This window comes from Caloenas nicobarica, chromosome 2 (assembly GCF_036013445.1).
Source record: "Caloenas nicobarica isolate bCalNic1 chromosome 2, bCalNic1.hap1, whole genome shotgun sequence".
In the NCBI taxonomy this organism is placed as follows: Eukaryota; Metazoa; Chordata; class Aves; order Columbiformes; family Columbidae; genus Caloenas; species Caloenas nicobarica.
The window spans coordinates 143,268,124-143,286,055 of NC_088246.1; the positions used below are offsets into that span (position 1 = coordinate 143,268,124).

The window sequence follows — 17,932 nt, forward strand, 5'->3', positions numbered from 1 at the left end:
TTGTATGTATGTACAGTAGTTGTAAGACAAATCGTATGCACAGCTGTTCTAAATCTGTTTTATAAGTAGCCTTATAGCTGAACTGGGAATTTTGTAAGCGTAAACTAAATTTACAAAGAGCTTTAGAACTACTGAAGCTCTTGTAAATGATCACACTCTGCCCTCCTTAGCTGTATCAAAACCGAAATGGGAGCTTCAGCTCTTTTTCCAGCTGTTGGATGTGGCTGGAGCATGCTCCTATACATTTTGTCATACCAAACGAAATGCAGGCATTCTTGAAGTGCCTCATTTCTTACTTTGCACTGGAGGGAAGGCTAAGCAGGTGGGTGTCTTCCCACAGCAGACGGAGCCACAGCATACTGCAGCCAGGTCTCTCATCTGGACAATAAAGGGACCAGAAACTTGATACAACATGGTGTGTGGCGCATGTCTGTATGCAGCAGAAAAAGTAGTCCCTTTGACTAGTGTCTTGTTTCAAAGTTAGTATTTCTCCCAGGGTTTCCCAGTTCCAGATAGTTGCCCTGTGCACTTCCCTATCATCCAGCAAAAAAGTTTATGATAAATATCCCATGGACTTGACATGCTGGGCTGGGAGTCAGGATGACATGAGTTTGTCTTGCCTTTTCTGGTCACTTAGTGCTAAAATTTCTGTGTGCTTTATAACAGCTGTGTGGCCTCCCATCTCCTGTCCTCAAGGCACAGTTTTCAGAGGATGCTGTGCAGATATGCTTGGTGCTGCTGTCCCACAGGTGTAAGAACAGGCAGGCTCAGCCCTGGGCTGAAACCTGGGAACGGGTGACACTTTCTTCCCCAGTAGCACTGACTGGATCAGGATGTAATGCTGAACATATGGTGGAGGAGAGTAGGATGCAGCTGTACTTGATGCAGCATGGCTATGTTGGCCTGCTTTATAGTCTATGGCAAATTTAGCAATGAGGTTGAGGACTGCGTGAACTTTGCAAATTCCACAGAAAGCTCTTGAGCACCAAATTGGCTGAGGCTGGCAGGCAGGAAATTGTGTTTCTGAAGAAAAAGCAAGCCCAGATCACCATTTACCTTTCACCATTCTTAATGGGCATTTCTGATTCTATGTAAGCTAATTCACAAATTGCCTCGAGTTGGGTGAGAATTTGCCTGTAGTAGGATTTTATAGCCCCAAGTGCTGGCTGTTGAAAGTTCATTATCTCTAATCTGAAGAAGAGCTTTAAAGGCCAGCCCTTTCCATTCAGCCAATTTATTGACATTTAGTGCAGTGTACCTCTCCAATTCTCTTCCTGCAGTAACTGAAATGAAACAAAGTGAGCAGAGTTTTGGCCATCTCCATTTATACACTACACTTGCATAGGGTTTTATAAAATCCCATAATCTTGATTTTAAATAAGTTAAAAAATATCAGTGTACCAGATGCACAAATCACCAGAACTGTATAAATCTGGAAAACTTACGTACATATTTTGTTACGAAGAAAGCACACAAATCACGTAAGATGGTACAAACAAGAAAATCTCTACTAAACAGAGGGGAAAAAAAAGATTTTGCGAAATAATGGCCATCTGAAGTTTAGTTTTGACATAAACACTCAAGTACCAAGACAATCTGGCTCCTAAGCTAGACCATTCCTTCAGAAAATACCTTTCATCCTCAAATACCTATAAATTAATATACATAGCCACCTACTATGGTTTAACATAGACCGACTGAAATTTGTTAGGAGCTGAACTGATAGCTTGAAAGGAAACGTGTACTTTTTAGGCACAAAGTATCCTCAATTGTTAAGCTGTATCTCCACAGTAAAGTAGTGATGTGCTTTCCATTTTTACCCGTGTGTCCCTCCAGCTCCAGCTGTGCTCTGGTCTGCAGGGATCCTGACTGCCGTGCAGCGGGTGGTGGCTGGGGCCCATTTTCCTTCCTCAAGTGAGTGGTTCTCCATGAATGTGGTCACTGATGGATTTGCAGCTTTCGATAAGATTCATAGATGTCTTGATAATTGCAGGCTCCAACTGAGGCTTTTCTCCAGTGGGAATGCTCTTCTGTTTCACATAGGTGTCACCCTTTGTCTTCCCAGTGGCTCAGGTGCCACAAGAGTCACTCTCCTCCAAGCAACTGCCTGCTGTCATCAGTTACACAGCTGGAACAGCTGGGGCTGCCCTGGCATGAAGGGTGCTTGACAGGACAGAGGAGCTCAGCTGCGCAGAGCCTTGCTCAAGGGGCTGGGTTTTTGTGGCATACATTAAAATATATTTATCTCCTCTGGTTAAGGGGGACTTTGCTACCTCTCTGTCTCATTTGTCCAAGAGATTCAGCGGTTGGGGAAAAGGAAAGGGAATGCTTGTGCACACACAGGTCTCATTTCTTAAGAGATACTCTCCCTCCTATCCAAACGACCTTAACTAATAGAGTTTTCTTGAAGTCAGTGCAGTTGTTTTGGCTGGCTGCTTTGGATATAGTCTTTGAAATGATTGACTATGTTAAATCATGATAATTAGGTCTGACCATTAGCCTCCCACAGAGCTGATTACAGGGATGGGGGTGATGAGGAAGTTTTTTATTTTTCTTAGTGCTATTGTTTCAGTCTGTTTGCAGAGTAAACACAATGAGTGTGTTGGCTGATTATGCTGTAGACCATCTCTCAATCCAGAGAAGACGGATATTTATTTTTAAAATGTGAAAACCTGGATTGTAGAGAAAATGTGCTCTTGGGGAGATGTTGGGGAGACTGTGGGTCTATGCACTTTTGCCTTTCCAGGCATCCCAACTCTTTATTTACTGAGTGGCTGTTCCTAGAGCATTTATCCCTTTTACTTTAGCTTCATCCCACCACAATAGCGTACACGGCCTCTGAGAACTCACTGCTTTAACATGGTCTTGACTAAGAGCACCAGAGATTGACTCCCTTCCAGCATTTCTGCAGACAAGCACAGCCCAGCTCTCAGAAGTTGGGTTTTTAAAAGACATCTCAGTCTGCCTGTGGTGCTCAAAGATCAGTTATGACTATCGCATAGCCGTGAGTGCTCCGAATAACAAAAGGCAGTTATTGATTGTAAGGGAAGATTGCTACAGGAAGGAGGGCGAGCGGTATTTGTGCATTGCAATGGGCAGCCGCCCATGCGGTGAAACAGCCTGGGTTTAGCTGAAGGGGAGCTTTGTTGAGGAAGGGAGAATCCTTGCCTGGAATAATTGCCTCTGAGCCAGGGAGAATTGGCTACTCCAGAGTGGGAACAGGCCCTCAGCTCTCTCTGGCACAAGCAACAGGGCTGTTGCAAATCTGATTTGAGTCACTAACAATAAGGCATTGAAAAGGCAAGCGGACCTAGCAGTTCTCTGCTTTTCCTTGGGCTCCTGATCTCTGCTTCAGCTTCACTTGCTGAAGCAAACCTGTAACAACACAAATGTATATGTGGAAACAAGAAGGACAAAAATCTTTAGAAGAGATGGCAAAAGGCCACGCAGAAAAATAAAGGCCCTCAGAAAAGAAAGGAAGCTTCTAAGAATCCACATATTTTAGATGAAAAGAAAACAGAATCTGTACTGTAATTGTTTGCTGTATTTTGTGGTATGACGCTATGAAATGCTCTCTTCCCCCACAGAGCTCATAAAACTGTGCTCTGTGTACCAGATAAATTATTTTGTTTTTCATTAAATAGAGAAACTTGTAAACAGTGCTCTGTACCATAGAGATCATAATCTCCACATTCCCCCTCCTCTTCCTTAAACACAGGAGCACACGCATTTTGTGGGTTGTGCTCGGGCAGCCGGTCACTGTGGCCAGGGGGCTGCAGGCAGAACGTGCTCCTGGTGTCTGAGAGCGTTTACTGCATGGGTTCAGTTGTGTTTTTATCAAATCCGATTTCTGAAATCAAATAAAAGGCTCAGTTACACAGTGTTTGAATACCGCTCTCTGTGCAGCAGCGGAAGTTAGTTGGGTTAGGTCTGTGGAGCTGGCACTGCTGCAGGTAGGGGAAAGCAAAAAGAGGAGGTTGAATAATGACCAGTTTCTATTAGAAAACAACAAGAAATGTTTTATGAAGGTCACGAGGAATAACCGCTAGTTTTGCCAGTTAAGTCAGTATATTCAGTTATTCTGCCACCTTTGCAGCTTTCAAATTTGGAAGGTGTAATGTTTTATAAGTTTTGTTGTGATCCTTGTAACTTGAGCCACAATTCTTGACAGTGCTTTTGCAAGTGCACTGAGCAGCACACCCCTTACTCCACTATTTCTCTGCCTAATCTGTTTACCTACTATCTTGTGTAATAGCAATGCAACTTTTTTTTTGGTAGTTCTTTTATCCATAAGTTTATTGAATATTTTACAGAAGCAGGTACTATTACCTTCATTTATGTTTCCATTATACTGGAAATTTCAGCCATAGCTGTGGTGCAGCAACTTCTCTTGTGATATACACGGGCACTGGTCGGTTTTTACCACTTTCAGGCTGGAGGAAACTGCTCTGCTGCAAATCCCACTTACTAATGGCCTCGTGTGTATTGCTATGGGTCTGTAACTAGATGTGGTGAGTGATAAAAAGTGTGAATTGAGACCAAATGTGTTGACTTCTTCTGCTCTGTCCACTGGACCCTTTGCTTGTGTCCTGTTACAGAAAACCTTTCTGAAATTATAGACAAATTGCATTCCAAAAGCAGAGATAGCTCAATTATAAGGTGTACCCAGTTATTAAATACTGAACTATACTTGGCTCAGGTGAACACTAGATTAGCATTAGATACATCTTTTTTTTTTTCATTCACGTATTCTTATTGTAACTGATTTCAGTTAAATGTATTTTTCCTGAATCAAGTGTACATCTAGCAAAAATACTGGAGAAAAATGTTCTTATATTGTTACTTCCTCTTTTTTTTTTCCCAAATAGTTTTAAAATATTTTGATTACTCTATCTGTATATTAGTAAAAATACACTTGAATTATTATCACAAGATCTGCACACATTTAGTCTTTTTTGTTAAGTACTGAAGATAACTAATACTGATAAATATGTCACCAAGTTTAACAGAGATGCTTGCTTGATGTAATTGTGTCACTTTCATTGAGCTATGTGATGTTCTTTTCTCTAACATGCCTTGTGAATAAAGTAATCCCTTCTGGATCACCATTTTATTCTTCCTGTCTATGCAGTAACAAGCGACTTGTGGCCTTAGTGCCAAATGACACTTCATTCAACACCAGACGAGCCTACACCAGCGAAGATGAAGCCTGGAAGTCGTATTTGGAGAATCCCCTAACAGCAGCTACCAAGGCAATGATGAGCATAAATGGTGATGAGGACAGTGCTGCTGCCCTTGGCCTATTGTATGACTATTATAAAGTAGGTAACTCCATCGTTATTCCTCCCTGCTGTACTAGCAGGGGACCACTCTACAAGACACCAAACCAGCCAGTTTTCAGAGATAGAAATCGTTGCATCTTGTCTTCTCTCCAATACTTGCATCAAGCACCCTTTCTGTTTTAGAAAGCCTGTCTGAGACTGTTTTGATGTGTTTAGTTCTGGAGAGAAAAAACAGATTCAGAATTCCTGTATTGAATTTTCAGCCATGATTTCTTTCTGAGCATAGTGTTCTTCCTCTTCCCTTGCAAGAGCATTGGATGAGTTAGCCCCCTTTTTATTTGTGCTGAGATACTTGCGGTGTTCTGTAAAAAGTGGAAAAGCCTTGTCCATCTGTAGGTTTGTCTGCTTTTCTGGCTCATTACATACATGTTTTAGTGTGCTCTTCAACTGGAGTATCTCTCATCTGACAGTTTCCCATGTTATTTTTATTGTATAATGATTGCACTAGTCTCTATACAAACATACAGTGAGGTCTAGCCCTTGCACTGGAAATTTGCAGTCTCAATAGAAAAGTGGAGGACAGAAATGGAACTAGACAGAGACAGGGATCTAAGTCAATTTACAGAGGAAGCACTGACATACAGTTTCAGTTTATGTCAGGTTCTAAGCCCAGGGCTTTACCTACTGTTTTGATACCACCTTTCTTTTTCATATATTTCATAGTTTTTAAGTAGAGCGATGTGTGAGATTTCTGTGGAAATCAGAGGAGAGTCCTACAGGGTCCATCTCTGTGTAATGCAGAAATTTCACTCTGAAACTCAGGCTTTGTACTCTGCAAATGGGATCAGTGTTGCCTGACAAGCACTAAAATGTAAAATTGTTTATTTCACTTAAACTATCTCAGCACTCCTGAAACCACTTTTGCCTGCATTGGACAGATGATCTTCTGTGAAAGCCAGCAGAACAATGCCAGCTCCCCTTGTAATTCATGATGAAGTAGCAGGAATGGAAATTTAAAATTGCTTTTAGTATCTATTAATATAAATGTTTTGAGACAATAGGTTGTTCTTTTTAGTCTCTGCTGTGATCATTAAATGAGCATTCAGAAGAAGGGGGTGTAGGCAAGATGCCATATACCGACCTTGTGGTTAAATATTGTATTAATTTCTTTACTGACTATATTTCAAGAGATGGTCCTTGCTTTTGTGTGTTGTTGTCAGTAGAGGAAAGCTTTTCCTAAGGAGAAAGAAAAAAGGGCCTTTTCTCTACTTGACAGAGTTACCACAGTGCCAGAGTCTGTGACGTTAATGTGGATTCGTAAAATTCAGGATGTATATGACCATCCAGAGTGTTGGTTTCTGTCTTACTAATACCTTTGTGTGTAATAGTTCATTAATCTGCTGGATTTTTAAAATAAAACCAGAGAACAGCCCTTTTCCTTCTCAAAACTGTTCTATGAGATCTCTGTTCCATGTTCCAGGCAGTTGAAAGAAACTTGGGGTTCAGATGGAATAAGCTGTGTTAAACTCAAAGCCATTTCCAGTGTTCAGTCATAACTATGTCTTAAACTGGGAGAAAAGGATAACTCTTGTTGATGCTCTCAAACAGGAACTTAAAACCTAACGTAAACCTCTGTGCTGTAATATGGAAGTGTAGAGGAGGACTTCCAGTGCATCAGACTCTCTTGAATTGCCTTTATTTATCACATGGCTCATTTGTTCTGACATGCTGGGTAATTTTTTTGAAGTATCTTTTCCAGTTAATAGGGTTTGTAAAAATTAACTAGGTTCTTTTTTTTTTTTTTCCCTCCTTCTCTTTTTTCATGTAGTGATATTTACCTAAACATAGACCCTCCTTCAGGGATAAATATATGATCTTAACACGGGAATTAACATGTGCAAACTGTGGCTTGGATCCCACTTCTAAAATATGTGAAAGAGACTTTTTAACCAGCAGGGTGCTTAATAGGGAGAAAGGATGTCCCGAAGAGACGGCTCTGGCCAGCACACTGTGACTCTGCTGCTGTCTTGCAGATATAGCTGATGTTAACTCTGGCTACTGTAGTGCACTGTAGTATTGTTTTTCCTCTAAATTCAGATATTTTCCTGATATTTCTTTAAAGTATTTAAAGATAAAAGGCACAGCTTTAGCCCATTCTTAGGTCTACTCTTGCTCTTAAATCTTGAGTTAACTGCTGTGACAGTGTGGATATACCTTCTTTTGTAAAAGCTGGATTAGGAGTTTTAGCTCCCAAATTGCTGGTTCTGCAAGAAAAGAAAAATACGGTAATGACAGCAACTTTGCCCTTGGTGATTTCATATCTATGCTGGCGTCAGGAAACTGGTATGTGGGAAGCCAAATCTTTCAAGTCACTTGGTGTCAATTTGGAGTCTGACGAGGGGCCAGATTTGACTGGATTTTTACTTCTTGTGGCTGTTGATGCACTCAGCAAAGCAGAAGTCAGTGTTCTCTGGTGACGTGCCAGCATGCCCTGACCTGTCCCCATGCTAGGGAAGGATCCACGAACTTCCTCTAGGTATGAGTCCTGCACCCTTCAGACTGCTCTGTAACAGGAGGGCTTAGCTGGTGCTTCTGGTTTAATTGAAAACCCTTTTTTCCTCCGAGCTAAAAGGGGCTCCATGTGGAGCTCATCAAAGCATGTCTTCCTTCTCATCTTTTGTTGTTATTCAGTGAAAAGTGTGTGTGTTTGGGAATATAAGCTCTGATTTTGAGATGGCTTGACCTGGCTTGAGATTCCAAAGACGGAAGAGAGCTTTGCTCCAGACTCATGTGCCCAAGAACTAGAAAATCCCTACACTTTTTCCCTTTGGAAATTATCTTTCTGTTCACAATCAGTGTCCCAGAGAAAAACAGCTCCTGGCATCTGTGAACTAGACAACACTGATACGGTTACATTTTTCTAGTTGTTGCAGTAGAACAGTCTGAAGCTGCAAATACCTGACAGTTGCATTTACCTGACCCCATGCCTGGTGTTGTTCTCAGGTTCCCAGAGATAAAAGGCTGTTATCTGTTAACAAAGTGAGTGATAATCAAGAAGACCAAGATAAAAGGTACAGTATTATTCAAAATCGTACACCCAGCTACTAACAGTGTTGATCAGTTGTGAACTGAAGGAACTACGATAGCCTGAGGGTTTATGGTTTTCTTCAAAAAGATAAAAGAATGAAGACTGTTTGGGAAGCAAACTTTACTCCTTTTTACTTTTAATTTACTAGAAAAATTGAACATGCAATTTGCAAAGTAGCAGAAAGTTTAATTATTTGTTCGTGTTTCGTTGTTTTGCTGCTGCTAAGATTAGTAAAATCAGATTATATTGACAGTTGGCTATTGGCTGCTTTGCTTTCCTTTTTCTTCCAGAGAAAAAAGTGAGTAGTTTAGCCTCAGTAACCTGATTTATACAGTTTTATTTAACATAACTTAGGGTTTGCCCAGAAGCAAATAAAGTAACTCTCTCAGTCATTTGCTCAAAATGTTTATCTCACTCCTCTCAGATTTCAGCTTTTCTCTGTAGGCTAAAAGTGAAGTGAAGAGGCAGAGGAAGCTGACTCCTGCTTAAGACTTGTGAACAAGAGAGAGAGCATATTTATGTAGAAAGAAGTAAGATTTTACATAGGGGAAGATATCTCCCTGTAAAATTATAGTGGAGAGAAGCCACAAGAGGATTATTTCAACGTAGCTAATTTGGGACAGCCTTAGGTGGTCTCCATTAGCCATGTAAAGTGAAAGTTTAAATAGCTAGTAGTATAAATTCACTGTTTCAAAGCAGAATATGAAACTTATTTTGAGGGACAGTTTTTCTTCTGCAAACACCAGAGAAATTCTTAAGTTGAGCATGACTGACAAAACTGGCCTTTTGTGGAATGCCATGAGAGAGAAACTAGAATGTCAGAACAGATCTCCTGAGCTGAAAACAATGCAGTGTGGCACACCTACTAAAAGTTTTATGAGTTAACAATTTTATGTCAGTGCAACTACCGTCAACAACCAGATTGCTTCCAACAGCAACCGCAGGCAGATGCGGGAATGTTGCTGGAGGTTACCTTGCAGCCACTATAGTTACTGATCTACTCTGATACAATACAATTCCCGGGCTTGCTCTTTCAGAAAAGCGTTAGTACCAGAGTTACACAAACAGTAGTGGCCTGTCAACAGCCTGAAAGAGCATGCATCAGCATATCAATTTTGCTGTTGATATTCTGCCTATTTCACATGCAAATTATCTACTGTGAGTAATCCATATCTCGCTTTACTCTTTATGCTTATTTTTTGTCTAAAGGCTGTAGCACTGGTGGATTGATTTTGCATCCAAATTATAAGCCGAGGCAAAAGCAACCTTGAATACCTAGAATGTATTGTAAGAAATCATATCGATTATAGGTCAAATCAAATGTATTGTCTTTCCCTAGATGTTAAAGAGCTGTCGACCTCTCTGCTTCCTTCACAATGTCTTTTGCCTAGTATTTGTTAATGTACTGCTTCTTATGGCAATGGCTTGCCAGAGTTGAAAGATCTCCTTCCTTACCATCTAAGAACATTAAGCTATTTAAGGAGGAGATTTACTCTATCATCAGGACAGTTAATAACATTTTTTGGTTTTGTCTCACAGAAATTGTCTTAATACCACGGAAGCTCAGAATAATTTAAGTGGGGGAGACAACCGCGTCCAAGTCCTGAAGACGGTGCCGGTTAACCTTTCCTTGAACCAAGATGCTTTGGAGTCGTCCAAAAGGGAATACAACACAAACGTGTCTGGGAGCTCGACGCCCATCACAGGGGCCGGAGTGACTGTGGTTAAAGCAGAGGAGTTCACCCCTGTTTTTATGACTCCACAAGCACACTATGCAAGAGGAGAAAATGAGGAGCACCGAGGGGTTATCTTCGAACCATATGAAGTATCCAACATTGCTCCCCACACAAATTATCTCAAAGATGACCAGCGCAGTACTCCAGACAGTACGTACAGCGACACCTTCAAAGACGGAGGAACCGAAGTAAGTTTTTCACCTCAAATTACCATCTAAGAACTCAATAAAAAGCTGTAAACAAGATAAAGGAGATTTGAGCTTGTAAACAAGATAAGGAGGTTTGAGCCGTCCATAAGAGCCATTAGAAGAAGCGATGCTTGTTTCAACCAATTCACCTCTGTTCCTTGCCGTGTTCCTGTCAGTCTGTGCTCTGGTTATGGGGGAGCATGAGGTGTTTCAGAAGGCAGTTTTAAAGTTCTTTATTGGAAACTCTGAGAATAATAGATACTGATCATTTGTCTTCTGTGGTATTGTGTCAAGTAAAGGGTAATAGCCATTTTGAAAGAAGATCTGTTTTCCGTTAATAAGATCTACATTTGGACCTATTTATAACAGTAAGAAATAGCAGCCACTTTGTAACTGGGAGATTCTTTATGTTCTTCTGAGAGTGCAAATGAGCAGTGTCAGCCTGTGCTGCTAGATAAATCCAAGTAATTTGTTCAGAAGATGTCTGTTGCGCTAAGCTCTAATCTACCACATGGGAAAGTGAGAAAAAGTAGTAGAATTAGGTGACTACAGGGGAATGGAGGACTTAGCAGGCAGAGAAATACTTAAGTGCATGTATATGTAAGGGAACGAGGAGGAAAAGAGAGACAAGGAGCTGCTGTGTAACTATTTTACAGTTATGCTGAGGCAAAGTAATTATACTGTCAGCTTTAAATGGCGAGTACCCTCTGGCTGCTTTTGCCTGCTGCAGAATAATGCAAACAAGCCAGAAATGCAGAAAGGTAAAAATTATTTAAAGCTGACAGTACCTCTGCAAATAATTAAAGACATTAAGTGTTAAAACTCTCTTCAGATATTTTTCCTCCAACTCTATAAAATTGTGAATGTAACAAAAGTACAGGGCAAGCTACATTAAGGCTGAGTTACCCTGACCGAATATATAAGAAATTTACTGTGTATTTTATAGAAGTGTATATATATGTGTATTATAGAAAAATAAATTGTCTCCACACAAGCATCATAGATCAGGATGTCTGGAGGTGAAATCCATTTTCAGATATAGAACACATTTAGGTCAACTAAATGAATAATTAATGAAGAAATCTAGCTTGCCATTGACAAACCAGTAAGATCAAACATTGGATTAGAAACACTGCTCTGCATTATCAAATCACATAATTTCAGCTATTTTTCATCGTTACTGGTAAATGGCTTTTTATGGGAGTCCAGTGGTGCCATACCCATGGCTTTCCATGGGGTGCTGTAGCTATGTTCTTTGGATACAATTTTAACAATTATATAAATATACCTTTCTCATCTCTTTCGTATTCTTATTTATCTGTGATTAATTTGTTAGTCCTTTACAGTATAGACAAAGTTGTTGAGTGTAGGTAAGTGAACTGAATGTTTAACAATGTCAACCTCTAGCCTTCATATAAAATGGGACTAGCATGTTAGTATGGGACCATCTTTTTTGTATAATAATACCCCTCAGATGTTAGATTTCTTAGAGTATTTAGCTTATCTATTCTACTGCTCATGGATCCTTGACTTCTGATCTTCAGAAAATATTCCTAACCGGCACATAATACGTTCGCACTTAACCAGTATCTGACTGGATATTTGTTGTGGCACAGTTGTGCATAAGGTAAAATTAAAAACTATTTTCAAAATTTCCTGACTTGACACTTCTGGAAACAAAACAGCTTTTAATTGCTAACTGATGGTCACAAAACAAATCCTGGAGGTGAAATGTAATGATCCATCAGTGAATCAGGGAGACATCAGCAAAAACATGTTTTGGGCAAAAGGCAAGCCAAGAAGCAGCAACAAGGCTCACATAGATTACAATCAGGCTCGTTTGTTCAAGAAGACAGAAGACAGATCCTTGCTTTGTCTGTGCAAAAGGATTTCTTTTTTTCATAATTCCACCTCTTTATGTAATTTCTTTTTTGATAGATGTGTTTTCATTTTTTTAAGAGTGACTAAGTCTCCTTTCATCTGGTAAAGTGTGCGTTGCACTCAAACAGAATCTTGTATTGAAGGCAAAATACTTTCTTAGCCTACGTCAGCACTCCCATTCAAAATAGACAGTATAGCAATCTAAATTTTTGTTAGCATTTCATTGTAGGCCTTAAGAACAGCTGACCACACACATATTTTTAAATAAAGCAAAACAAAACAAAAATGAAGTCTCTAGGAAAACTATGATTTCATTTGAAAATCTACTTATCTTTGAGATGGGATAGATTTTTACAGACTTGTTTTAGAAAATATTAATGTGTAGGCAAGGAGTTTAATAAGGCAGAAGATGTTTTTCAGCTACATTCTTGTAGCAGTTAAGTTATGAGTAACTCTAAAAGCTTGACATAAATGAATTATCTCTGTCAATTCTAATGTAAAGACCATGTAGGGTCCACTCCAATTTTTAGAGATTTTGAGTTTCAAATGATTGATTGTTTCTTCTGAGGAGTCCTTAAATAAACGTAATTCTACTTTTGTTGGTATTTTCATTTTGATTGTATCGAACTATATGTAATTGTTATTTTTCTTTTTCAGAAGTATCGCAGTGTGTCAGTGGGGGCTGAAGAATATATTTACGAACAAACAAGGTATGACATAAGCTCTGAAATGTGTTGACTGGCAACACATAGGAATGTGTCGAGGAGAGGCTGCTTGTGTCTGCTTCCCACCCTCCCTTTCATCACCCTGGAGCACCTGCAGGGCTCCCTTGACACTGCCCGGCATCACTCTCCCCTTCTTTTGCGCTTTCATATCTGACCAGTTTGTATCATATCTATTATCTTCCTTCAGCATCACTTTAAGTTAGTAACTCCTCTGGAGCCCCCAAAGATATGCAAGATTAAAACTGTTAAAAGAGGTCCTCCAGGTAATGATGCACAGCTTTGGCAGCCAGGTCATGGAAAATCTTCCCCATCTTTCAGGATGACAGGATGCACAAGGCAGATGTCCAGGATGCTTGAACTGGCTCCACCAACCTTATGGAATTATCATATTTATTTTTCCCTTCTGTTTTTTTTTTCTAGTTACTCCTAGTAGGTTTTCTGGAAACCCTCTGTCTTTTTACACTGTGGTATTTCATGTTTACCTGTAAAAGAATATAAATGAAGTATGTATTACAAACCATGTAAAAACTCTAAGAATTCAAAAAAATTTTTTAAAAAGTTTCAAAAATTGAAGTTTGAAAGGAATAGTGTCCTTCCTAGGCACAAAAACATGCATGTATAGAGTGGGCAAACACTGCAGAGTCACTTTAACTAATAAAACCCGTAATCAGTAAAGTTTATAAGCTGATGCTTAATTTCGTGCTTGTGAATAGTTCTGTTTATATCTGAGAGATCACTCTAACTTTAGAAATGGGAACATGCCTACGTATTTTTCCTGGAGTAGACATATGACTGCTTCTGTAGTGGAGGTTCCTTACAGCTTGGTCGTTTTTTCTGAGGAATATCAAAGTATTCATTAACTGCAGTGAGCTCACAACTGAGTCATTATATAGGCAGTACATATGAAACAGATATTTAGCAAAGACTGCTGACTTACCACACTGAATATTTATGAAATTGAATTCTAAAGCATTGATATTATTAACAATTCTCAGACATTAAGTCTTTCAAGTTATGGCCCAGGTCCACTTTAGAACGAAACCTCCAAATATGCATTAAGAAAAACAAAATACAGCTTTCCTGGGAGTTACCTGGAAGTGATAGGTGCTCAGAAATGAGAACTTCAGGTTGAAAAAAAGAAGTGGTAAATATGAAGGTAATTGGAAGGCTGACAGAAGATCGCTTAATGACTATGTGAGGGTTTAGTTAAGACTCACGGTGAGATTCAGAATGGTATAATAATCTGAGTGGTTGCAATAAGTTTTAAAGGGTAATAGTAGTACTGCTATAGGGAATACTTTGATTGGCAGCTGGGAGCAAGAAAAAAATTCCCAAGTGGCACCACACAGAGACTGAAAAATTGGCCAGGTACAGCGTGTCTGGGATTTACATTTTTTGACATCTTTTTTAAACGTACAGAGTGCCAGGAAACAGCAGACCAGACCGTGTGTCTGATTTTTGGTTCATCCTAAGCCCTTCTCAACACACATTCTTGTTAGGCCTGCTGTCTGGTGGGAGGTTTTGAGGTGCATCTCCCAGGGCAGTGGATGTGCTTTGGTACGCATCACGCAGCAGTCTTGCAGCGTGCAACCTGTGGTCCCTGCGTGTGACACTAAATCACAGGATGTGCCCCCACCGCTAATGGGTGGTCAGTCTGTAGGACCACCAGATGCAGCAGGATGAATGCTGGGTCCACACACCAGCGGTTCTGCACTTCCAGGCCTCTCGAACAGGGCCGTGCTGCTGGCCAGTGTCACCAGAGTCCCTGTCCTGCCACACACGGGACAGAGGGGCCGCAGCAGCATGCACCACGGTGGGTGGCAGCGGAGGGACCGCAGTCCCCTTCGTTCTGCCTTCCTATCGGCAGCGCATGTGTTGTTGGGAGGCGCTGGTACTGCTGTCAGTGGCTTGGATAGGTATAGGTCAGTGTTTGCTTTTTACCTTATTTTTGCTTTGATTGTAACTTTTAAGCAACTAGAAAAATGACTGGTTTTCTATTTATAAGCTAAGAAACACTTAGAAATTGTATTCATTTGACTGAAGGAGTAATACTAAACTAATTAATTGATACTACACTGTCTGAAACTTCTTCCTTTGGATGGAAAGACAGTGGATCAGGTTATTTTTTCTTCTACCTTCTCTTCAAGTGGGGATTTAAATGTTGTTGTTATTATTCATGCATTTTAGTGGTTTTTTTTTTATTGTTTAGTTGAGTTTTTCCATTGGATAGTTAATTTCCATATTACTATGGCAGTGTTACGATGATCTAGAGAATTTGCTTGAACTAGAAAGTTAAGGATACACTGTTGTTTTGGACCAGCATATTCATCCTTTTGGTTCTGCTCCAGCACTGCTTAAGTACTTTGCTGAATTAGGACCTTTGTTAAAATGCTTCCCTTGTATCTCCAGTTTGTGAGAACATCCTGCAACTGACTCCTTGCATTAAGTTTCCTGTGGTGACCAAATGCAGTTTGAAGAGAAGATTTATTCTGCAAGGTTAACACTATTTTTCATTTAAGAGAATCTGAGGAGCTGCAGGCATCGTTTTTATTGGATTATTGTTCAAGACTGTTATTGAAGAAGGCAGCTGGAAAAGTCAGTGAGAATTGTGTTCAGCTAACAGTTCGCTAGTTAATGGAGCTTTAACTTTTCGTGGTTTGAGAACTCCTTTAGAGGTGGAAAGTTCTGTGAAGGAGGATCTTTTCTAAAATCTGACTTGAAGACAAGAGCAAACTCTTTTTTTCTCTATTTTTTAATTTTTCTAAGGGAGTTTTCTTGATTGCAGATACAACTAAATGTAACTACTTTGTTCTGTCTGATTAATTTGGAAAGGAAGGCTTGTAAAAGCCTTGGCTGCATGTTGTATTTAAACAAATGAACTTACTGTCCCTTCTGGTTGTATTTATTCCTTCTGCCCTGTGCTTGCTGAAAGCAATGCTTGGACTTACCATTCTCTGTGTCTGTCTTTTGCAACAAGCTTTATTTTATTATTATTATTTTTTTAAAATATTTCTTCCTGGGACACTTCTGAGTTTAAATGTCTGTTGAGCTGCTGATTTCCTGCAAATCATACTGAATTCCCTCCTGGTATTTGAGACTCTCACTGTGGGGTACAGAGTCTTGTACTTCATGATGGTTCTTTTCAGAGAAAGTAAAGATGTAGTCTTTGATCTAACAGACTTGCAGTCCAGATAGTTTTATGCTTGATTGCCGGACCTGATAAACTTGAAAAAAGAAAATTGTATTTTTAAATACCTGTGTGACCTTTTTCCTGGAATTTTATTATTAGCTTCTTATGCCTTGCTTATACAATGCATGAAATACATAATATATGAGGACAAAGAGAAAAGGAGAAAGTGGTATGGATTTTGTTGGTGTTTCTCTCCCTTTCTTTTCAGCAGCACTTTTCAGTATACACTAGAAGCTACCAAATCTCTGCGTCAAAAGCAAGGGGAGGGGCCCATGACCTACTTGAACAAAGGACAGTTCTACGCCATCACCCTGAGCGAGACGGGTGACAACAAATGTTTCCGGCATCCCATCAGCAAAGTCAGGGTATGGTCTGATTTCTTTCCTAGATGGGAATGGAGCTCTGCAGATAAACGTGGTTGTGGGTGGCTGGATTTTAATTTTTTTGTTTGTTTTTGTGAGAGACGACAGGACAAGCTTACTGTTATGCCCAGTGTAAAGGTGAGAGAGTAATAATGTTGGTGGTCTCAAATATTTTGGGATACAGTTTTTTCAAAGTGTGATCTTATGAGTTTATTATGTGCATATCTGCCTCAGTTTACGGTTTGGCAGAATGATAATTGCGCAGATATTGCACTTGACATTGGTGAACTTATCATTGCAACGATTAAAGAAAAAAATCAGAGAACTACTACATCTACTGACTAAGTCCATCTTCACTCACTCGTGCACTTCAGTGGCCGGTTTCCAGTGCATTTCAGGTAAAATGAGAAGAGTTGAAGCCATCCTTTCTGACATAAACTTTAAACGATTTACGGTGAATAAGTATGAACTTTCACTTTATATTCACCCAGAAGAATGACAAAATGGATGATTTGCATCTTAGATTCCACGGGTGGAACTGGAACTAGGGTATTCAGCAACATCTGCCTGGTGAACAGGCCTCCTGATTTTTCCTGTTAATGTTTTTGAGTAAGCAAATCCTGACACAGTAACCTTGGAATGAACAATGAGCCTCAGAGTTGCTGCACTGCAAATTTCACCCTGAAGCTGGAAGGGCTGCATATGTATGAGGCTGTGTTTCCATCCAAATAAACGAAGTACCTTAAAAATGTTGTGGCTTTAGTCAAAGGAACCGATGAAAGTCAATGTGAGCAGTGAAGCAGACAACAACCTATGTTTGTATCATATATGAAGTTTAGAGAGACTTCCTGAAGAGAAGCAATGATTTGTAAACTTCAATAGCAGTTGATTTTTAGCCTGGTTTCCTAAGGACATGAGGCTGATGATCGTTGGCTGAAGCTTTTTATGCTGCGGTGCCCAGAACTGCACACAGTGCTCCAGGTGAGGCTGCAGCAGTGCAGAGCAGAGCAGGACAATCACCTCCCTTGCCTGGCTGGTAATGCTGTGCTGGATGCACCTAGGATATGGTTGGCCCTCTCTGATTTCCTTTCACTTCAGTTTACTTAGTATGAGCATTCTGTCAGTGTTTCGTGTGTGGGTTTGGTTTTTTTGTTTGTTTGAGTTTTTTTGTTTTTTTCCTACAGCAGGGCTTTTAAAAAGCCTTTACCACTCTTGTGAAGTTTTGCATAAAGTTGCTGTTTCCTTTGAATCACGCAGTTTAACAAAGGGAATTCAGAACTTGAACTGAAAAGCTCAGCGAATCTCAGTAAATGGTCACACCAAGTTTGTCATTAAATACATGTATGCAAGACTTCTGCTCTTGAGAAGGGTATTTGGGCTATGTGTGGTAAAACTAAAAGTGTCCTGCCTTTAGCCAGTGAGCCCAAGCTCCATAACAACACATCACTTTACAGTGTAATGTCATCTTCCAGAGTTACAA

General features: G+C 40.0%; 1 protein-coding gene across 2 annotated transcripts in view; it reads left to right on the forward strand.

Moving 5' to 3' along the window:
• The window catches only part of GRHL2 (grainyhead like transcription factor 2), a 66,494-nt gene that overhangs the window by 7,456 nt on the left and 41,106 nt on the right, over positions 1 to 17,932 (forward strand). The window contains exons 2-6 of one of the 2 annotated variants that reach the window (XM_065628585.1): positions 5,132 to 5,321; positions 8,286 to 8,353; positions 9,910 to 10,294; positions 12,833 to 12,885; positions 16,299 to 16,455. In XM_065628585.1, coding sequence (XP_065484657.1) covers positions 5,132 to 5,321; positions 8,286 to 8,353; positions 9,910 to 10,294; positions 12,833 to 12,885; positions 16,299 to 16,455 — 853 coding nt within the window. Of the gene's footprint in view, positions 1 to 5,054; positions 5,322 to 8,285; positions 8,354 to 9,909; positions 10,295 to 12,832; positions 12,886 to 16,298; positions 16,456 to 17,932 lie in introns of those variants that run through there. The other variant, XM_065628584.1, reaches the window with a different exon arrangement.